This window comes from Lineus longissimus, chromosome 14 (assembly GCF_910592395.1).
Source record: "Lineus longissimus chromosome 14, tnLinLong1.2, whole genome shotgun sequence".
In the NCBI taxonomy this organism is placed as follows: domain Eukaryota; kingdom Metazoa; phylum Nemertea; class Pilidiophora; order Heteronemertea; family Lineidae; genus Lineus; species Lineus longissimus.
The window spans coordinates 14,275,837-14,300,213 of NC_088321.1; the positions used below are offsets into that span (position 1 = coordinate 14,275,837).

At 36.8% G+C, this 24,377-nt stretch overlaps 1 protein-coding gene across 12 annotated transcripts in view; it reads left to right on the top strand.

Moving 5' to 3' along the window:
- The window catches only part of LOC135498625 (CUGBP Elav-like family member 3-A), a 305,942-nt gene extending 286,459 nt beyond the window's left edge, over positions 1–19,483 (top strand). For 6 of the 12 annotated variants that reach the window (XM_064788983.1, XM_064788990.1, XM_064788985.1 and 3 more), the window contains 6 exons: positions 1,309–1,404; positions 4,138–4,206; positions 5,610–5,627; positions 6,330–6,473; positions 6,917–7,056; positions 10,968–19,483. In XM_064788983.1, the coding sequence (XP_064645053.1) occupies positions 1,309–1,404; positions 4,138–4,206; positions 5,610–5,627; positions 6,330–6,473; positions 6,917–7,044 (455 nt within the window). In that variant the 3' untranslated portion in view covers positions 7,045–7,056; positions 10,968–19,483. Of the gene's footprint in view, positions 1–1,308; positions 1,405–4,137; positions 4,207–5,609; positions 5,628–6,329; positions 6,474–6,916; positions 7,057–8,631; positions 8,733–10,967 lie in introns of all 12 variants that reach the window. The other 6 variants (XM_064788984.1, XM_064788991.1, XM_064788993.1 and 3 more) reach the window with 4 other exon arrangements.
- The last annotated feature ends 4,894 nt before the right edge of the window (positions 19,484–24,377 follow it).

A 24,377-nucleotide genomic window follows, 5' to 3' on the forward strand; every position in this document is an offset into this window, starting at 1 on the left:
TATACAAAACAAGTTAATAGTGACTCTGACAATTTGAGACTTTTGGAGTTCTTTAAAAATTCTGATTATCTTGACGTCCAAACGTATTCATTTGCTGCCAGTCCTTGTAGGGTTATGACGGATCGGATTGTAGAAGGCTTCCATGCATCCCGACGCCCCGCTTATATAGCTTTTACCTAGTTTCCATGGTTACCTAGCATCTTTTGTTGCTATGGTAACCAAGTAGCATATGTGGTAAACACTTCATTGATGAAAAAAGTTTGAGGTGACATAAACACCTGCATGCTGTACCTAATATACGTATTTTGACAGAGTTTAACCTACTCAGTTGTTACCTGGTAACAATGACAGTTTCCTAGCAACCGAATATGGTTGCTAAGCAACCCAATTAGTAAAAACACATCCCAATTTCCCAATTTCCTGCCTGATAGAGCATGCTATTCCCTTGGCCTAGCGAAATATTGCTTGATGATAGTATCACATCAGACAGAATTCCTTGCTTCGAGCTGTGCAAAAAGAGGGGTGTATTTAAATCCCTCGGTGATTTGGCAACCAGATTGCAACATAGTCATTTAAAAGGTTTCCTGCAGACACTATTTGGTGCTTCAGGAATGATTGCAGATGTGAGCACTTTTAATTGCAGAATCGTATTTTACCACTGGCACTTGAGAATTTTATCAGAGATAAGAATGTTTTAAAATACATGTAGCAACACTGTTGAGTGGTTTTGAAAATGAGCCTGTTCAATATTCCCATTGAATCTAGACAAAAATCATTTTGAACAGAATTCTGAAAAATGAAATCTAAATTCCAATGGGTTCTGTAAAATTAAGATGCTGAAAAATCCTTTGCAAAATTTCAGCGGGAATATTTATTAATTGTTTTTCAGGAGGGTAAGAACTTGTGTTTTGGCTGTTTATGATAACTCAGAGAAAAGGCAGCTTTGTAAAAAGGGTCTTGTCTGTAAAAAAAAGTTCTTTTAACACTGCGTGTCATCTCCTTCGTATATCTGCCACCGCGGAGGCGAGGTTTATATAGGATTTGCGACACACCACTACGTAAAATGCGGTTCAACTCTATGTAAACATAGGTTTACATAGGATTTGCAACACACCACTACGTAAACTGCAGTTCAACTCCATGTAAACCGAGGTTTACATAGGATTTGTGACACAGCTCTATGTGAACCGAGCCTCAGAGCACCTCATCCTGCATGCTGCAATAGCTGTTAAACATTCGTTGTACATTGTGTACTTCGTTTATCGACGCCGCATATCCCAACATCTAATTCCCGCGTTTTCCTTTCAGCAGGCTATCCAGCAGCGTACGCGGGAAACTTTCAGCATCTTGCTCAACACGCCGCGATGATCCCGGCGATACAGAAGGAAGGAAAGCCACTTATCGGTAAGTCTGGAGCAGTGCGGGAGTTTGAGGTTCTTCCGTTACCTTTGGTGCGGGCTAGACTGGACTCGCTAAAACTAATGTCGGTTCCAGGGCTCTCGATCGGGATGGGCTGCTATTTGTGATAGGTTTACCCTTTTCCTCCATCTGCATCTGCGTGTATCTAGCTGTCCGACCATGACATGCAGTACTGCTATGTTAGACAGGAAACACGTGATTATACCAGACAAAATGATGACGTAACAGTGCATAGAGTTTACGCCACGTCACGTGATCATTTGCTGCTCATGGCCATGTGCATGCTGTCCAGTGTTGCTAACTACATATGCATGTCGCCTATAGACAAAATGGCCGCCCATGCCATCTATCTCCATGCCTATCATTAGCTGATAAAGCAAATATGGCTACAACAAATCCAGCGTCTGTAAAACTGAGTTTGGATTTAGTCAGCTTTGATACGCAGCTATGGCCTATGTTTGGATTGGTTATGCTTATTAGAGTTGTACGTGAAGTCTAGCCCGTTACTCAGGACGAAACATTGTTTTGTGTATGACCCATGCAAAACCATAGCAACATATGTTCTGTTGAATTAGTATTATTTACTTATATTTTTAGAACGGGCAGAGATTGAAGTACTTTTTGTAAATTATTTAAAAGAAGTGATTTTCAATAAAGAGTTCAACGTTTCATTTAGGATTTTGGCGCTACAATTGCTTTTGGAAACACACTCAACTGCAAATTCCTGTACTGAATCTCTGTCCCTTGTTGTGATGGTGTGTTTATGATCTTACCCTTGAAGACTCGAAAACCATGTCAACAGCAATGGTTGCCATCACAACCATTGGTTGCCATATCAACCACAGTGGTTGCTATGACAACCATGATGGTCGCTATGTCAACCGTAGTGGCAAATCAGTCCTCGAGGGGACTCCTCCCCCTGTTCCTTTGTGTTAGCATGTTTTAACGGTTTCTTTGCATCAGAATGGTTTTGTATGGGTTTCCGTGTAACTAATTCACTCAGAGAGGACTGGAGTCAACAGAAACATTTTCAAAAAATTTTTTTATCTGGAAAATGGGGTTTTGAATTGATAACAATGTGATGGTATTTGATTGAACTTTCTATCTTCCTACTCTTTTAATTTTTTTGAAAGAGAAAATGATTAGATAAAAATTTCACAGATTTTTTGCGCACTTTTCAACTGATTATCCTCAGTCCTTGATGAGTTTTAATGTTCTATAATATATTGGCCTTTGAAAGTAATAGAATAGTCCTCACCGTGACCTTTTGATTGTGACCTTGACCTTTTAATTGTGACCTTGACTTTTTCCTAGTTGTCACTTCTTTTGTATTTGCATGTTAAGCACCACCCTCATATCACAATTGATGGCCTTGACCTTTCCTTGTGTCCATGTGCGAGTCTTGAGGTTTTCATGCCCCGTTGCGATGAACCATAGTTCATGAAACGCAATGGTTAGTTACATTAAAACATGCCTGGTGGCGCTACTAGTATCATCATAGATTTTTTGCCTTAAACTGGTCAGATGTTGCAATAATTGAAAAAATATCAACTTTGATAAAATGAAGAAGAAAAAAAAAAAAAAAATGAAAGAATGAAAGAATGAAGAAATTCATTATGGAGATAAAGTTTGGAAGAAATATCATGCCCCTGGTGGTTGGCAATGTAATAAACCTGGTATTGCGTTCACTATGGAATGGTTTATATGCAAATGCAAAATTTGAAATGAGGTGTTGTTGACATGCAGTTCAGCTTTAAGCTTATACTGATTAAAGACAGTTCACCTTTAATTATTTTAGATTGGTGATTTCATGAACATTGGTTGTTTAATTTGTTTGTCAGTCAACCTCGTTCCCAGGGGATTCTATCCCTTAGGGACAAGGTTTGTTAGTGTTACAAGTCTTGTATAGATCATGTCAAATTTCGACAGTTTTTTTCCTAGTTTTTTTACGATTTCTGAATAATTATGATAACGACAGCTTGTCATATCACGTAGATTAGAATAGCGTATTTCAGTGGCCAATTCTAATTCTGATTCCGAGCTCCAAATTATCCCAGTCAAGGCACAAGCTTTATTTCAGTTGAAAATGTGGAAATTCCAGTAATATGTAATTCTTGATGAAAGCGATAATTTATGTAATATAGGAGACGTTTTGACTCTTTTTTTTATTGACTGATTTTTACTGATATTGCAATGTTCATAATGCATTTCTCTGTATACTTAAATGCTAAATGTCGTCCAGTCTATAATAATGTACCATTTTCTCCATGTCAGTTATCAAAATTATTCCAGGAATCGAAATCAAAATCTTGCAAAATGTGCAGAAATTCAAATGTGCCAAATTTGCTAAATCTTAAGTGAACATTTTGTTAAAATTTTACCGTTACCCATATTGTGGGTAGCCTTTTGAAATCTCTTGATGAGGAAAGTTCCAAATTGCCTCAATATTAGAGTTTTGAATCACCAGTTGCCAGATAGGACACATTTTGGATAAGTCCTCGGTCAAAGCACTCAAGTGGAAATCAATTTGTAGAGATCCTCGGACCTCCATATCATGGGTACTCATTTTGAAGCAGTCGATGAGAGAAACTCAATTCTACGACTTTTTATAGCTTTTTGATTTTCCAATTAGTCCAAAAAAGCATATTTTGGATCCGACCTCGACCAAGGCACTAACTGACATTTGACATGGTCTATAGCTTAATTCATCTTTTTCAGGTCATGACGGTGTTAATTACTATTGCTTGCCCCAGGAGTCTCTCTCACAGGGGGGTAACACCATACAAGGTATAAACAATGAAAAAGAGTTATTTCTAGAATAAAATGTTGTTATGTCCGCTCAAACGCTCAATTAGGGGTCAGCAGTTTTGGGATATTCAATTCTGGGCCATTGTGGGACACTCATATAGGGTGAACTTCATTCTGGGACACTCAGTTCTAGGATACCACCATTCTGGGATACTCAGTTTGTGATACCTCCATTCTGGAACACTTAATTCTGGGATATCTCCAATCTCGGATATTCAGTTCTGGGATACTTCCATTCTTGGATACTTAGTTTTGCGATACATCCAATCTGGGATACTCAGTTGTGGGATACCTCCATTCTGGGATACTTAATCTGCGATACCTCCATGCTGGAACACTTAATTCTGGGATACTCAGTTCTGGGATACTTCCATTCTTGGATACTTAGTTCTGCCATACATCCATTCTGGTATACACCATTCTGGGACACCTTCATTCTGGGACTCAGCTCAGGGACAGGCTAATTTCAGCTCATAATTTAAGACTAAATAGGGTAACATATTTGAAAAGGGAATAATGTCATGCCGGAGGCCTAGCTAGGGGGGGGGGCATAGGTTTAAGGCACTAAATTCAGTAACCTTAACTGTGGGGACCGTATCAATCAAAGTTGGGAACCCTCATTTGGTGAACAGCAGTAAGGAGGGACAAAAGAGATATAATATCAAAACTTACACCTAGCATCGGATGTCTAAATTACAGGGGGGAACCAGTATTGATAATAATCAATCACGTGTTTGAAGAAATCTATAAATTTTATACCGGTTTTCTCAATGTTCGCATAGCATTGTTCTGTGTTGTGATGATGCTTCGCTTGTTGTTATTGTCCTAAGCTTCGCTTGTTGTTATTGTTATAGTTTGTTCAGTGTCGTCTGCTTTACTTGTCTTTCGGATCACAGAATCTTTCTTCTAATACTCTAATAGCACTTGGTCAAAATGCGTCCATTTTGGATGAAATAGTCAACAAGCAGAGTGATGAAAAGTTACAACAGTGGCGAAGCCCTTTGAATTGAATTGGAATCCCCATAGAATCAGTCGAGGTTGTAGCAGTCTTCAGACCTTACTTGAGCAAATAATGATGACTGACAATAAAAAGAAAGAAAGTTGGAAATCCAACTGTAGCATAAAAACATATTAGTCCTGTAAAACGCCAAATTTTTGCGAGTATTTTATCTTAGTGGATTTCGGAAATAATCTCAATTTCCAGAATAAAAATTGCTGAATTTTTGTTTTCATTTGAAAAATGGAACAAAATTTCGTAATCCACCAAAAAAATGATCAAAATGTCCTTTTTTTCTGAAATTTTCACCGGGCGCAAAAATTGTGTGTTTTACAGTCACTGTATTCTTCATACAATAATGAACTTTCAAACCTTGAAATTAAAGCAGCGAATTTGGAAATGGGTTAATTTTATTATTTTGTCTGTCGATGATTTTGTGGTGGTCCTAGTTTTGTGTTGTGAGTTTCGATGATTTGAACTACAGAAAAAAGCTTGCCTCAACACGATACAATAATATATGTAGTTATGTGTAAGGTAAAGTGGTGCAATTAAAGCCACAGTTCAATTATATTTCCTACAGTTTAGAAAACAGTTGGCATCACGCATCGATGCATAGAAAGGTTATAATTGTACTGGGGGCTATAATTGTACTATAACTTTGCCTTATAGGAGCCTCCTTAATGTCCACTTTATACTTCATTGCGAAATGAACAAAAGCAGATCTGCCATTAGCCCCGCATAAGAGAGGAAAAACTCACCTCGGATCGAGGTTTTAAAACCTGTGTCGTCATCTGATCGTCTGCAAGAATTGTAGTTTTTCCTACAATGTCTAGTATAGTTTTTCCCACAATGACCCAGAATCTCCTGTTTCAATTCTTTGGAAGTTTACAAAAAATCCCATCAAAGTTCGAGAAGAAAAAAGAACGAGGTCATTCGATTCCATTCAACCATGACCTTAATCATAAACAAGGCCTTCAAATTAACTTAACTCAACATAAAACTCAATTCAAAGATTAGTTCAATAAAACCAGTAGCTATTTGACCTTGAATGTTAACCTTCCCAATGACCTTGATCTCAACTTAACCTTTACCTTTACCTTTCCAGGACCTGAAGGCTGCAATCTGTTCATTTATCATCTGCCTCAAGAATTCGGCGATTCAGAACTTGCTCAGATGTTCCTGCCGTTCGGGAATGTGATCAGCGCAAAGGTCTACGTCGACCGCGCAACGAACCAAAGCAAATGTTTCGGTAAGTGAAATTCTTAGACCCTGGGACCTCCTTTTCGATGTCCATCAAATTTGTAGGCATCCTTTCAGTTAGGTTTAGAATTTTTCCATTTTGTCTGTAACAGCTGTAGAGCGGAAGGTGACTAGGCAGCCGACAGCTTGATAATAATGCCATTGGTCCTTTAAGCTTCTCAAAGGGCTGTGTACTGGTTAAGAGGCAGACATATACAGGCTCAGCTCAAGGGGGGGGCACCAGACGCATGCCTTGCTCTTTCATGAAAACTCTTTGAAATTGACCACAAAATTCTGGAACCCGCCAAGAATTTTGATGAGAAATGCAATGCAGGTCCCCTCATTTGACTGGACTGGATCCACCCATGATCTAACACAAAAGGCATACAAAGAAGTTACAAGCTGTCTAAACTAATCCTTGTTTGCTAATCTGTGTATCATGTTCCTTTGCAGGCTTTGTGAGTTTTGACAACCCTACAAGTGCTCAGGCGGCCATCCAGGCAATGAACGGATTCCAGATCGGGATGAAGCGCTTGAAAGTCCAGTTAAAGAGACCCAAGGACGCCAACAGGCCCTATTAAAATCACAAATTGGTGAGTCGAGTTCATTTTGTAGAAACTTCAGGGCAGAAAATTTGAAATTTTTAAGATCATTTGTAGTGGACAGGGGAGGGGCATGAGATGTTTTGGGATAACTTTAGTAATATGTAGGGTAAGGTTGTACAATTATGGTACAGTTATAGCTATTACATTGAAGGAAACAATTTGCAGTGCAATGATGCACACAGAGGCTATGATTGTACCATACCTAAAATGATTCCACCTTACTTTACAATTTACTTTGTAATTTCTTATTCTTTGAAGAGAAAAGAAATGCAATGTTAAAAACAGGTTACAATCTCATCATCCCCGTGGTGAATCCAGAAATGTGTAAACTTTAAGCGGCATCGTCGACGACAATATCTGAAGAGTATGCCCACACGAGAAAAAGTCGGTTTTCTCTTTGTGACATCTATTTGTGTTAATCAAAAACGGCTGCCAGTAGTTCCTCAGATTTATTACATTTTGAAGGTCAAATGTCGAGAACAGCTTTAAATCATAGTTCTTTTCGGTTAAATTCATTTTGAGTCAATTTTAACAAAACCTGGCCATTTTGAAATTTTGATTTATTTCCGTTTGACAAACTAATCAGATGCTCTTTTTCCGCAATTGATTTGTTTGCGCAAAATGTTTATTTTTAGTTCATTTTATTTTTTCTGTCTGTATGTCCCAGTCTTGTCCTTGTTGATCCTGACTAACTAAGCAGTTGCCTAGCAACAGTGGTTCCCTGATAACAGTTGCCCGGCAACCACAGTTCTCTGACAATATTTGCCTGGCAACGATAGTTGCCTGGCAACTATCAGAAAATATTTGCTTGTATTAGTGCAGATAAATAACGCCAATAAATAACTGCATTAGCAGAAATTAGTTTAATTGGTCACAGAAATAAAGAGAAGTTAAAAATATTTCTGGATATGGAATAAAAAGGTCTTAAATGCAATCATTCATGGTTGTGTTCACATTTACGCTCAGGATGATGGCTTCAAACTTGTCTGGCTGGTCAGTTCAAATGACATGTGGTCATGGGAGCTTGGCAAACCTGTAAAAGGAATTAAAGAGTTGAATACTAGTGGAAATTAAACTAATTTGACTGGATTATGTTGAAAGTGAAATTCCCTAAATTTCCTCGACGATGTGGACATTTAATTTTTTTTCTAAATTCACCAGATTATATGGAAAGGAAAATTCTTTGAATCTACTGGACCATATGGAACGTGAAATTCTCTTGAACACTTTGATTTTGTCAAGGTACATTGCCGGTCAATGCAAGATTTTAGTCCTGGTACATAGGTCTGATTGGATGGGTAAAGTAAATCAAAATTCAAGGTCAATGATTTTTGGGCAAGAAGTGAAGGTCAAGGTCAATAATCAAGGGCAAGGTCAAACTTATGCATGCCAGTTCCTCAGACTTCCGTTATTTGATTTAAACAAATTAATTTCAATTTCTTTCAATTCTAAAAAATTCCTAAACCCCAAAGTTCAACACCCTCCTCTTCTGTATAATTCTAAAAATTCCGATCCTTTACCCAGAATTCATTTTTCTTCCTCCACTTCCTGCGGAAACTCCAGTCTTCCAAAAATCGACGGTGATATGAACATGACGAGCGCATTTTGCTCAACTTGGTTGCCATGACAACCATTCTCCAAAATGGTGGCAGTCACCAGATGGCGTAAGTTGTAGATCGATGGAAGTGTTGTTATATAGTGTCGTCATGGCAACAATGTCAACAATGTTGGAGGTGTTTCCTGTCAGCTTGAATAGTGTTTCAATTTCATATTCAAAATTACGAATTCTTTAATTTTGGCACAAGGTCTTTTTTCTTGTTTTTTTCGCAATTTTTTTTCAATGTTTGGCTGGGGAATATTTTGGTGTCCTAGCAACAATATTGTGTGTTATCAAAACTAAACTTGTCCCACCTTAATCTGTGTCATCTTCAGTGTTATGTCTCTCTTTCCCTTGTACCTGAATAAGTTCTGCTTGTGTGTGTGCTCCTGGGCAAATCACTTAGCTGGCCTATATATCTACCTGGGCGTAACATATTTCCTACAAAAAAATATAAGTTCTGCTTATGTGTGTGCTCCTGGGCAAATCACTTAGCTGGCCTATATATCTACCTGGGTGTAACATATTTCCTACAAAAAAATATAAGTTCTGCCTATGTGTGTGCTACTGGGGAAATCACTTAGCTGGCCTATATATCTACCTGGGTGTAACATATTTTCTACAAAAAAATATAAGTTCTGCTTATGTGTGTGCTCCTGGGAAAATCACTTAGCTGGCCTATATATCTACCTGGGTGTAACATATTATCTACAAAAAAATATAAGTTCTGCTTATGTGTGTGCTACTGGGCTAATCACTTAGCTGGCCTATATATCTATCTGGGTGTAACATATTTTCTACAAAAAAATATAAGTTCTGCTTATGTGTGTGCTACTGGGCTAATCACTTAGCTGGCCTATATATCTACCTGGGTGTAACATATTTTCTACAAAAAAATATAAGTTCTGCTTATGTGTGTGCTACTGGGGAAATCACTTAGCTGGCCTATATATCTACCTGGGTGTAACATATTTTCTACAAAAAAATATAAGTTCTGCTCATGTGTGTACTACTGGGCTAATCACTTAGCTGGCCGATATATCTACCTGGGTGTAAGATTTTTCCTACAAATACAACATAATGTGTCTAAACTGAGATCATGGGGAATTTGAATAGAAAACGTGTTAGCCACTTTAACCAGTTTTGGTGTGAAAGTAGTTCAGCTTTAATACAATGTCGATATACAAAAAGTGATGGTTCAGGTTTAATTCTGAGTTGATCGTTAAAAACAGACGCTTCAACTTTAAAAAACCTCTGTGTTAGGGAATAAGTATAAAAGGGTGTCACCTCCGTATGTATTTTGCTTTTTTCCTGGAAGATGTTTTTCCTCTGCAAAATGATTTTCTGCTCAAGTCAAGTCGTATTTTTACTGTCGATCTAGATATCCAATGTACATGTTACGGTCAGAATGTTCTGTGTATTTTCTCTCTCTTCATGTTTTACATCCTGGTCTTTTCGTCACCATGGTAACCTCAGTCTTTCTCCTCTACTCTGTCGTGATTGGTTTGTCAAGGGTCATGACCTTTGGTCGGATATGTAAATCATCATGGTCGATGTATAGTCGTATTCAATTGGTGTTTATCGTCAAGCCAGGCACGGTGTTTTGAATTAGGATAGTAGTGGATGGACAGAGATTTGTGTATAGGGGGTGCTTTCTGTTGTGAAGTTTAATGATTGAAAAATGAAATGGAAGATGTTTTTCTAATGAAATGAAATGCGACTACAAAATATGATATTTGCCGAAAGAAATCGAGATATCATGCTCGATTGACCAAGCATGACTGTGAAGTAGAAATTGGCAATGAAATTGGTCCATTTCTATGAAGAAACATCAGGGTTTAAGGGTCCCGGCCATTTGTTTGGTGAAGGGGGTCCTTCTTAATGGTCCACTCTGTCATTTGTTTCCACGTGTTTCATGTATCTCTTTAGACTGTGTCAAAATAAAAGTAAAAGAAAAAAAGAATATCTTAATGATATGCCACACGTACATGAGATTTAAAACTATTGTCAAAACAGTAGGATATCATGCAGAATAAAAATGTACAAATAAATCAGAAAAATTATGGAATTATTTGAAATAGTTATATATAAGTCTGAAAAGAGAACTAAATATGGCCACAAAAACAAAGAAAGAGTTGGTGAATTTTGAAATAGCTAGGATATAACCATTAACTAAATTTCCATTTCAGTCTTTTTGCTCGGGTGCTGAAGACCAATGTCCTTGTTCCATCAAAAATTTAACGAATTGTTATCCTTACATTAACAGACAAATGCCATATATGTCATGTTTGTCTATTTTCAGGGCTGGAAATCTAAAGAAAACGGTGCAAGAGTCAAAATGACCAAAACGGTTGCTACGACAACCTCTGGTTGCTATGTCAACCACACTGGTTGCTACGTCACGGAATCAAACAAGATAGACCTCAGAAGATAACAGTCGTAAAATTGTTCGTTTGATAACGAGAAGCACAGACGAGAGAGCCATTTTGAGTTATGGTTGCCGTGGTGATGGTGTGTTGCCTGGCAACCTTTTGGTTGCCATGTCAACTATGATTGTTGTTTTCTGGTTGCCTAGTTACGAGTGGAGGTAATCACATCCTGAAGTAGCATACATATCAAATCATCAATTAGTGTCAGAACTAATTGATGTAATTAGGTAATTAGTCTTAATTGAACAATATTAACTAATTAATAGATTATGCTAGAATTTTAAGGATGTATTTAGCAACTTTTTTCGCACGCATCTTTTGCCCACCGAGTCACAATGCTATTTTTAGAAAGTGACGACTTGTTTATTATGCTATCGAATATTTTAAATTGAAAAATTTGTTGATAAATTGTAGAATGATCATTCCTCGGTTATCTATAGGTAATACAATGTATGTAAAACATTACATTACGTATGGATGATGTGCTATAAATAGAAATGCACTGTGTACTCATAATGCATTGGATTATACATACATACAATGCATTATGAGTACTACTTGTTGCCACGGTGATGACCGTCGCATAGCAACCTTTCGGTTGCAAACGGCAACAGTAGACAATGCATGACGTGTACATAGAAATATTGCAATGACTTGCACATATTTATTAAAGCTTCACAAAAAAAAGTATAAAATCATGATTTTTATCATTAATCGAAGAAATATTACTTGCTTAGTTTAGAGAATAATAAATGAATAATTGAGTAGTTAGGTGACATGTTGTCCTCGGTTTTGGTGAAAAGTGCCTTATTTCGTGAGTTGGATGGTTTTGATTTCGCTGGGAAACTATTATTGATGGATGTACATTTGCATTGATGTAAACACGTGCGGACCTGGGAACAAGGTTTTATAATACAAAATACACAGAGCTTATGGGTTGGAGTGTTCAGATTGGCCTGGGGCAAGGTTTTATAAGAAAAACGGTGATACTCGGTGCTCGAAGTACTGGGTGCCTTGAGGTCCCATTTCAACTGGTGAGTCTAGCTTACTAGGTGCAATAACATGACAAGTACTAGGCACTTGATGTCCTGCATTGGTGCATTGGAACTTGAGGTGCAGTTGTACTGATTTTAAGTGCACTTGTACTTAAGATGCATCAGTTGGCCTTAGCGCACCAAGTACAAGTATTTTAATCAGTTCTTGTTACTATGGATACAAGCCTTTCAAAAGTGGTGCACTTCATGTTTTTTTACCACCAATATGCAACGTGAACTTTGTTTTGTTGGTAACCGTTGGTAACGGTATTGTCTTCACTGTAACCGTACGATGATTTAGCGATAGACAACAATTTGAGATATGAAATTTGAATTTGAATCACAGTCTATAGAAGACTTGTTGTACTTTTTTGTGGTTTGTGTAGTAGAAATGGCATTATAACCAATGAATTATTGGTAATTTGCCCTTTAATAAAGGACTGAGTTGTTTAAAAAAATTAAACTGCAATTTGAAACATACCAATCTTGCAAAAAAATGAACTTTAGAGCTTCAAAATGAATGTCATGTTGTACTATTCAGATGAATCCTGAATGTCTTCAATTTCAATTTTCTAAACTTCGAAAATTCCAAAATTACTCTTGGTCCATGGATGTTTGTCAGATGTGGTCGATGATGTTCACATATTTTCGAAGATAAACTTTGGTGCTGATTTAATGATTGTATGGAGAAAACCTTGTTTAAAAGTACTTTGGATTTCAATGTATCAAGCCTTGCTCATCATAGTTACCATAGTAACCGATACTATGGCAACTGGTTTTTGTGTGAGTGTTATATGTGTTTACAATTGGCCAGTTCATTTGGTCTGAGCAGAGTTCGTGAGGTGCACACTAGTTACCCAACAACACCTTTGTTTGTTGTGAATTGAATAACTGTTGTCATGACGACAAGGTCAATGTCATTTCACTGTTGGTTTATTTCTGGTAACACGAAAAATGAACGAAACAGTGAAAATACTTTGTCACAAGATTTTAGTGATTTTCAACCGACCACCAGAGATGTAAATGTAACACAAGAACCACTGTTGTGCATCAGTGTTAACCTATTAAGGGTTGAGGGTGACTACTGTTGTCAAGGACAACACAGTTAACAAGGGCAACTGTTGCTTAGCAACCAAAAATAAAAAATAAGAAAACTAAAAGTGACATAATCAAACTTAAATTTTCTATTGAATTTCAATATTTGGTGCGTATCATAAACTTTTGATGGCATTGTTGAAATTTTAAATATTTATTAGGGTGTTGTCCTTCTGGAGCTTCGTCGATGTCCTCTCACCCCTTTATGGGCTAAATGGTTATGATATCAAAATATCAGATGTTTTTATTTTGTAAATTTGGCACTTTTCACCCTGAGGACCCCCTGTATACTTATATCGATGTCGTAATAGCTTAAACTATGTGTAGACTACTGTAGCTTCAATGTTGTAACTATTATGGATGATTATCCATTCTGTATACTCTATATAATATATTTGAATCATATATCGCCAAAGTTATAATATCATATAGAAAGATCTCTTATATTCACTTATAAAGGTTGCTTATGTGTAGGTAGAAAAGATATAATTATTGATAATTTATGCTAATTCATTCAATGAAGCACGTCATTGTGCATGTTGTACTGGACAGTACATTACCTGTCACCCCCTGATCTTGAAATGGAACCATCTGTCCCAACTTGTAGCCCTTGAGATAGATTGGTTCATTCTGAAGACAGGGGTGGTAAGATTTAATATTGTCCTTTGGTCGAGTCGATGGCAAGTTTTAGGAATGCTATGTGGTTGGGTTAATGTTGTGGAATGTCGCTAAAAGGGGGCACTGTGTCCAGCTGTCGACCTGCTCGTCATGTTAATGTCCTTGAAGAAAAGTTCCACACCTCTTGTGAGACAAATCAAAACATATTTCCGAATTTGTTAAAACTTTGTTTGCCGTGGTAACTGAGGTCCAATTTTCAAGGTTGTTGACAAAGCACATGACATATTTTCCACCCAAATTTTAAACAAAACATGTTTAAAATTTTTGATGGAATATATTTTTTAGACGGGCAGGTCTGGTAATCATTACTTTTATGGTACCTGTTGTGTTGGCGGAACCAGTAGCTGACACCCCTTGGCTGGACATGGTTCACCCAACATGCTTTGCATGGCTTTGTATAACTAACTGTACTCGGAATAGTCCATTTTAATTCAGGGTGTTCTTGAATGTTAATCAAAGCATTCCACAAACACAGCCTTGTTCCCAGGAGCCATTTTAATGCATACTGTCATTACTTGATGTACTGCAAGTGGCTCTTGGGGACACGGCTGACAAGACAATGGTGCCATGTTGACATGTTAAAAATCTAGTCATAATAAACTGTCAATCAAAAGTACAAGAAATAATCATGTTAGCAACCAGTTGTTATGACAACTGTTTCTTGGATACCAGGATTACCATAGTGACCTATCATGTTTATTTTTTGTACTTCTAACAGTCTATTTTATATTGAATGATTTTAATTGATTGTTTTGAATGATTTGGGTAGATGTCCTTGTGAACTGTCCATTGCAGTGTTAGTTGGCTAAATATGCTGTACATATCAAAATGTAAACATGTGTGTTCTGGCAAGGTTATGCTGCAGTGGACTTCTGTGTTTTGCTGGAAATTTGACTGGACAGGACCTCTGGTCAAAAGCTGTCAATTTTAATTTTTTTCGATTAACCCTTTCAGTTCCAAGCTTTTCCTCAGAAAAATCGTCTGCCTAACTCTACAAACATTCAAAGTGAGTGACTGAAACTGGTTGGATTAAGTGCTATATAAGTTTCATGAGTATCGATTGTTTGTTAGAAAAACTGAATACTTGGAATTAAAAGGGTTAAAACATACAGTGTCAGATGAAAGTTTTTCCAAAAAGTATCTAAAATTTCATTAGAAAAAGGAACAAAATTGGTTAAAGGTCATCTACAGGACGGTATGCTTTGTACATTCCTCGGCCAGGTTGCTCAAATGGCATTAGAAGTAACCTTGGTGTTAAATCCTTATGCTTATTGTAAAGGAGAGTTAGTGATGAAGATACTTGAGATAATGCTGGGTTTGTCTCTAATGCTGATGAAGCAACTCTGGACTGAAAAATCGAATGCTTTTGTACCTGATTATTACATCGCAAAATTTTGTGCTATAATAATCTAAGCCTTCAATCCAATGGGTGAAAAACGTACAATTTTGAGAAAAAAAATATGACACTGGATGTATTACAACAAATGGTGACGGTTTTCAAGTTTTAGTGGTAAATGTCTCGCTTTCTTAAACTTGCCATTGACTCAGCCAGATATTTGAAGGGTGTAAATTTACAAAACTCCAGCTACGAGCATATAATACATTCTCTAAGTTGAGAGTGTTTATGACTTGTCAAATGCTGGGTGGAATAACGGAACTCGGACACGGTGGCCGTCAAAAATGTTGGGGTATGATTCGGGTATGTCTTTCTGTATGTCTTTTTGCGCCCATGGAATTTTGGAATCTGCTTGTGTACACTGGTTTGTTACCCAGCGTTTTCCAAAATGATGCGAGTTTTATTATGATGCGAGTTTTATCATGATATGAGTCTTATTATGATGTGAGTTTCACTTTCAATCGTTTCATTCCAAATTATGTCAAACTGAAGAAATAACTGTATATAACTAAGCCATTCCACATGCTACTGATGATCAGATATATAGCCAGTCATAACCAGTAGTAAGGGAAGTTTAACATATCTATAAACAGCTTTGTTTTATGTGATTAGATTTATGTTTATCTTAACATTCCATACGTTTGCATTCCATATTGCATCATATCACAAATAAGTTGTGATTTCGTATGAAATCACTCTATTATTTATTTATATTTATTTTTATTCATTGGAGATTTAGAACACATTCCACTTCACAGGCAGAAAGGTACATTGCAGGCGCAAGCATTTGCTTTCCTTGCAGCATGAAAGAAATATAAAAATACTAAATTATAATTATATACTAAATTACTATATAACCTATCTATAATCAGCACATGCGCTGCACTTTAAGAATTTATGTGACACCCGTTTTGTTCTAATGGATCCATCTATCGTTAGTTATTGTCTTTGAGACGGAATAGTCAACTGGGATGACAAGGGGGTGGTAAACTCGCATAAACCACGGCGAAAAGACATCAGAAGACATACTCTTAAAAAACAAGGCCTTTGACAGGCCTTGGGTGGGTCAAGGGAGTGTCCAGAGAGAGGGGGGGTTGGGGCCAACTGAGATGCCATTTTCATTGCTTCGAATGTTTCCTGATATGGTATATTACGACACTACCATGACATTGTTTACGATTAATCGCATTTATCTAGTTATCTTTATTACATGCATGAATTTGCATATATTTGCATTATATTTGCATATAGTTGCATAAATCTGCATATATTTGCATATATTAGTACTTAAAATACATATCATTGGCTATTTTCTAGCCCTTTATAACTAATTACGTTTGAAGGTGAGATTTAGTAGTTTTAACTATAAAAAACAATATATAACTGGCTTCACTTTTTTGTACATTGATAAAATTGAGCACAGCGCGACCTTGACCTTTGACATGAGGTCAAGGTCAACTTACAACCTATGACATTAGGTCAAGGTCACTTACTCAAATAATAAAGGTCAAGGATCAAGGTTTGTTGTGTTGACGTTGCGAGTTCAGTGTTGTCGAAGTTGATGTTTTTCAAATAAACGGGATATTTTTGAAAATTTCCCAAGATTACGAAGACAATCTAATCTATATTGTATCAGTGTTAGATTGAGTTCATTTCATGCTAGGCATGCTGGGGACACTGTACATTTATGATTACCATGGTTACTGTTGCTATGGTGACATTTCAAATTGAAACTTTACCTTAGCGACAGGGCTATTTCTGTCATATATTCAGCTGTTTTACCCAGGCAGCTTGGTGTTAAATGGACTTTATGTGTCTATAAGATACGCTTAGAAATCAAATATGGGATGCTATTTTTAGGATGACCTTTGACAGCTGACCTTGACCTTTGACCTTGCAATTGTACATTCTAATGACATGTTATCCATAGTTATGATTTACTGTTATGATCCCTCCTTCAATGCAGTCATGTATTCAGACCGTAGGGTGTTAAGGAAACTCTGAAAACCTTCTGAACTTGTATAAACTCGGCAAACTTATACAGAAATCACTTCAAAAAGTTTCTGATAATTGAGGCGAATTTGTGGACTTTCAGAATATGAAGATACCCTCCTTAAAAGGTTACACTGAACTTCTCCTGAAGACCTCAATAAACTTTCTAAGATCAGAAAAAACTTTCTTGAACTTAGAAAGAATGAACCTTCTAAACAAGTTCTTCGTGAACTTCCTCACTTAGTTAACCCTTGGTCATCTACAGCTTTACCTCGTGTATCTCAACCTGTTCACCCCCACTTTCCTGCATGGACTATTCTAGTAAATGCATTAGAGTAATCTATTTGTGGTAGTGGGGGTGGAGAGGTTCAACATGTTTCTCTTTTGTCTTTTGTTTATTTATGTTTTTTGTCGTATCATGAGTGTAGCACATGAATATTACGAATTCCTTTCACTGCTTTATTTGGGGAACTAATTGCATTTATGGTTTACTTGGTCTCACAAATGAAACTGGTGATCAGTCTGGAAAAGATCCCCAATCGACCGATCATAGCCCGATCAAGCAGTGACTAGTGATGTTTACTCTTCAAGGACTTTAGACTTTCTGAGCGGAAATTTTCTTTTAAAATTTGTAAACCATAGTCCAGTCAATTTTGCCCAAAAGTGAGAACAACACTTTGGACTTTCCTGAAGTCTGACTTTGTAGACATTTGGTTTGGAACACACAACCCTACCACAAATATTGAGCCATTTGTTCATAAATTGACTGGACTATGATAGAGTCAGAGCAGTTTAAGAGCCCTAATTAGTTGTCTGCAGTACTTGAAGAGTAAATCAGTCAAGTGTCACTGTTTAAGCCTGTGGTGACATCTATTGAGAGAAAATGCATTTATCTTTAGGTTTTTTGATGCCATAAAAGGGTACCTGCACAATGGCATTCCCTTACCGAAGTGCAGTTTTTGCAGATTGGTAATTCTTTACCGAATTGTGTTCAGTTCCTATGTGCAATAGCATAATTTATCTAGCAACGATTTAGAGAATTAGAATTTTACACAGTTGTTTTGTTTGTAGATCTCTTTACTCTAGTAGTTTAATCAAACAGTGTTAGCTGCCATTCGAAAAACAATTTTTGCCCAAAATCAAATTTTCAAAATTTTTCAAGTGTTATGAATCAAACAAACTCTTGGAACATCAATTGTGACAATGATTTAAATGAAAAAGATTGAGTAAGAGTGTTTTAGTGCTAGAATATGTAAGTTGAAAGTACTGCCGCAAAACCATGGTAACCGTTACCATGGTTTCCTGTTGAATTCTCAAAAACAACAAGTGCAATATTTTTTCTTTGATATATATCTCTCAAATTTTAGAAGGTAGTTAAAATGCTTTTGAGAACACTGTATTTTATGATACGATGTTTACTATGGTTCATACTGTGTGTTTCAGAAAACGTGAGAAAATCTTTGCAGAGGAAAAAATTAAATGGGGAACATTTTCTTATTAAATTACTGTTTCCATAAGTGTGAAGTAGATAAAATATTTGCATCATTTTTGGTCATAGTTGGGATTCATAGCAAATATGATGATTTCTGACTTTTTCAAATGTCAAAATCTGCTTTTAAAAGGCACAACTGATATTGAAATACACAGCATGCACTGTACAATACACTGTAAATTATATAGCTGCATTATATTCTAGTTATAACTTATTTATTTAAAAACTATGTACATTTGGTGACCAAGTCATTCATTTCATCTTTTTGAGTTCGGAAACTTTTGGGAAATGCGAAAATGTGAGAAATTTCAACATTTAAAGTGTTCTTAAAATTTTCCTGGCTTTAGAGGTGTATTTATTCTCTTTTCTCTTATTTATTACATTGACATGTATCCTCTCTTATTCTGCACGCTACACTATTGCAAAGGACTGGGGGTAGCAACAGTTGCCATGGACATAGTTGCCAGGCAACAATTTTTTCTCTCAGAAACTCCGCAATCAGTCCTTTTATAGTTGAATTCTATTTACCACTAGGGCAATATGTAACTCTGTAGATAACTCTTACCAAAGAAAGAAAATAGAAATAAAAAATAGACATGAATAAATGATAGTTTTATGATGAAATTTTTAGTAGTTTCTGATATGATCTAGAGTCTAGTTCATTTTAATTTGGGAGTGAGTCGCAGTGCATTTGATAGAGAACACTATGAGCAACTGAAGTCTAAATCAACGTCAAATTGACTTGAACTGAAGAAAGCCATAATAGGGCCGTTTAGACGACAGGCGAAAAGACCGCATTCGGATCGAATCTGGATGAATCCGGATTAAAACCACCCAAGGCGATGGTACCTTTTTAGTCCGGATGCAACCACATTGATCCGGATCTTTTTGCGTTTACACGACGAAAAATTAATCCGGATTCGGGACGCATCCGGATTTTTTCGCGTCGTCTAAACGGCCCTATTGTGTACCATGGTTGGTATCGTGACACTTCGTGTCAAGACCGTTGCCTAGCAACAGTGTCGTTTATATCATCAGCTCAACAGTTGGGTCACTCTGAAATTAAAATTGGGGCGAGTTTAGTTCAATAATTGTCATGTTTATTTTTTTGAAGCCTACATCATGGGAATTGTGTTATACAATTAATTTAATTGGATTCAATTAGATTATTAAGGTTATCAATTAATTGACAGGCCGTGTTCAATGGGAGAAAGTTCAATGCCACAAGTGTAAGTTAAAACGACTTTGATTATTAGGTAAAGTAAAAATTAGCTACTTGATTAATTAACAAATCAATTAACAAAATAGTAATAACCTAACCAAATGATTAAAATAATTTCCATGGCTGTTGTTTTGTCAATAGATTGTATAAATCTTCACATTTATTTCAAAAGAATGGTTACCATGGATGCTCTGATTTGTGCCATGGTCGATATGCACTGTTGCTATGGTGACACTTCCATGTTTACCCTAGCAACAGGGCTGTTTCTATCCTATATGAGTTTGTGATTATCAACAATTTCAATACCTCAGGAAAACTTATGGAAAAGTGATTGAATGACATTCAAATTAACCCTTGAATACCTGTGGCAACCATTATAAAAAAAATTACGAAGATTGAGAAAAGTAGTAGAGACTGTTCTATTTGAGTAGCACTTGTCGAAAATTATTTCCTACCTGAAAATTTTGCAGAGAATGTATTTGACATTCAAAGTGGCCACCACAGGTATTTCTGGGTTGATTGTGTATCTTCTTTATTTGATTCTTTAATATCTTTAAAGTGTAATGAGTTTTTCAATGTATGGTATCAATGTTCCTCAAATCACGGCCATTCTTTTTAGAAATGATCATGCAAAGTTTTGCCCGGAGGATTTTTTTAAACGATATTTTCCACTCATGTACAGTTACCCAACTCAAATCTGATGTCTCCATTTGAAAGCTTGGGGAAAAGTAGCCCGAATCAATATCCATTGTTTTAAGGTTTTGATGAATTTTTAATATGAGCCAATATATCATGTGATAGTTACCATGGTTACACCAAGTCCTCCAAGGGTTCAGATCATTCTAAAAGAATCGGTCCACAAAACAAAAATTTACATTTTTCGGTCTCGAGCATTAATAATCTAGGTGTTTAACTGTTGTATCCTGCTGCCATGGAGATGCACAGTCCAATATATTGCAACCTTCTAAGGTCAAGGTCATGGTAATGACCTTCATGATACAAAGGAGAACAAGTTAAAGGTGACCTCCAAAAGGTCGTCAGCCTTTCATAGTTATGTCTATGACATACACTGTGTTCATGACCTATTCACTTGTCAAGGTAACAAATTACCTTCACTTGGATAAATTCAAGGGCATGTATTGTACTATGTATAGATTCCATGGTGGTATTGTGAACATTTGTGCATCTATTGTCATGGTAACTAAACTGACAAAAGCTCAAACATTTGTTATTATTATGCACAGGTCGTAGCAGCACATAAAGGTCAAGGTCACAGAATTCGACCTTGGCCGTGTTCAAGGATAAAGGGTTAACCGTTTATACAGAGTTTACATAAAACACCATGACTAAAAGTTGTGGTTCAATGATGTGTTATCCCTGTGTTACCGTAGTTACTCTAGTTGTCATGGTAACTCAATTCCAGTTACCATGGTTGCTATGGTTACCTGTGTTACCATATTTACGTTTGTTGAAATTTCACGCGAACAAATCTTTATAGATCTAATTACTTTCTATGGGAGTTTTTTACATGACTTATTACAACAATAGGGGCCGCCCCTATCGACTGTTTTGTTTTCGCTATGGTTCCTTTTTGATGTAGTATTCAGAAAGATATACATTTGATATAAAGTCACGTTTTTGAATAACGACGCTTGTAATATAGACGTGTAATCTCAGAGCATATTATAACCTAGAACCTAGGTCATTTCATTATTACCTAACCTTTTCTCACTAAAGATAGCATATTTATATACCTAGTGATTAGGTTGAAAGCGTTTAGCTTAGTTAGGCCTGGCTTTCCTGCTTTTACAATTTTTGGGTCAAAGTGGCAATAAGCACCTCCTCGTGGCCGGGTGAGGAACTGAATGAATTATACGGCTGTTTTTGTCCTGGTTTCACGTCTTGTATGGGATGTGTTTGTGAGATAATATTAATCTGGTTTGGAGTGCATTTTGTGCATTCGGCCACTAGGAGTTGCAGTCACCATGACCAGTTATAATACCGCCACATTTAGCTCTTCTGGCATGTGAGAGAGTTATTCAATCAGCATGGAATTTTGTCTCCAGATTTTTGCTTCAATCGGCAAAATAATGGTCAGACTTTTGACGGATACCTTTAAACTTAATCCAACTTTCACAAGTGTCAGAACTTCTCTGAGAGCAAACTGTTTTTCCCTAGCAACTGTTTCTATGGAAATGGAGTGGTCGTCATGGTGACAGTGATGATGTCATTTTTTCATTCTTTGGTGGTTACTATATACTATAGTGTGTTGGGATATACATTCGATGACCCTAACACCCCTCTACATGGTACGCAAATGAACTGCTCCCTATATCATGTAAGGTAAATGGGTATGTCTCATTATGTATTCAAGGGGTGTTCGGGTTGTTTTCTCGATGGTACTTTATTGGTAATAATAGTAACTTTTTGTAAGACATTTTGATAAGAGAACTCTATTTTTATAAACGAGCAAAACTATTTTTAATTGGCAGATGGTTTTCAACGCCCCCGCGTGATACACATGGTAACTACGCACCCTTATAGACTGAAATATTTTGTTGTGGAACTATACGATTTGACAAATGAAGTAAATCGTCTTAATCGATGGTAAATCTTTACTGTGAATATCATGTTGTATTGTGTTGTGATCATTTAATAACGTGGCGACCATTGTGAATGTAACCATGGCAACCAGCCCTATTACCATAGCAACCAGATGTTGCCATAGTGACTGGATATTACCATGGTGATCAATCATTTGGTGTCTGTTGCCACGGTGACCAGTCAATACCATGACGACCAATCCTGTTATATACAGTTTCTCTTTCAAAAGCAGTCCTTAATTTGTTGCAGATGATTTGGTGAGTCTTAAAAAGTCCTATTTCAACCACATCTATTTTCCTCGTTTAACCCCCCTCGATTTTCTCTTCAGATTACATGGATACGATTTAAAATGCATGGTTTTAAAGATCATGATTCAGATATTTCAAGTGGTGCACATTGTACATACATTTGGCTTCACTACCAGTACCACTTTTTGATTGGTTGATAGGTTGCTATAGAAACAGTTGCCTAGTAACACAGGCCCATAATTGTATGATGTATAATTTTATTCTGCACACGCAGGCACTTACATAAAAATAGAATAAATCTTGATTAAATCCTATTATATATATAGTAAAACCGTCTTTCATCGTTTTTGTTCAAACCACCCCCCCCCCCCCACATACTTGGAGGACAAGTAGAATGAGCAGTCGTGCACTTCTTAAAATATGAGGAGAGCCACCTATAAAACAGAAAATGAACTAGACATGTCTGTACAAAATACATCAACATGTCTTGTTCAATTTCTGTTTCGATGGTGTCCCCGAACACATTGCTCATACAATCATAGGCATTATTGTCAAAATGGCCTTTTGCATACGTCCTTATGAAGAAGGCCGAATTTGTCTTTGGTCTCACTAGCCAGTGGGTACGAGGTCCGTTTGGTCCTCCCCCAAAAATATAGTTCTTCAGACGCACGCGGTTTCCATGGATATGACTAGGCTTGTCCTGTTCCAAATACTATTTACATCGTGATCTTAGTTTGCATATACAGAGGATGCTTCGTTATTTATGAGGCCATCTTCTATGAGTTTGGGACCAAGTCACCACCGTCTGTTGGGCCTCATACACGAACATACGTGCAAGCCGCGGGGTGAGGTTTGTCCAAGTCCAACGAGGGAGAATTTCCTTGGTTCGTTTCCCGGGCCGCGAACTTTTTTCCTGAATCAGAATCCGATAAATCTGTGTCGTCATCGGTGCGTCATCATGAAACTTAGAAGTGATATGATATTTCTGTAAAATGATGCTTTAAATAACGCTGTTCTCAGCATACAGTATCAAAATATACTGGAGGGAGACCACACACATGAGGCAGTATCGAAAGACAAGTCTCATTGCAGAGAAACGTATTTATACTGGAGGAAGACCATTCACATGAGACAAGTCTCATTGTATATTCATACTCAATATGATATCTGAAGGACTATCCCTTGGATCTTGGAGATGGGCTATTGTTATTGTCCGTTCTGTAGGTATGTTGCAGGTAGCATAACTCAAATATCTAAAATCTAAATAACAAGGGTAAAGAAACGCATTATAAAAATTTAAATTTCATTTTTTCTTTTTTTTCTTTCTATTTAATAGAAAGAAAAAATGTTGTCCACAACCGGATTCGAACTCGCGACCTTTAGATCGAACATCGTATTCTACTATTTATGACGAGCGCTCTAAGTTTCTAAGACATTTATTTGTCGAAATCTGATTGGCTGAAAGTCCCTGTACAAATGTACACTGTAGTGTCCCAAAGGTTCAGAAAAAAAATCTCTTCCG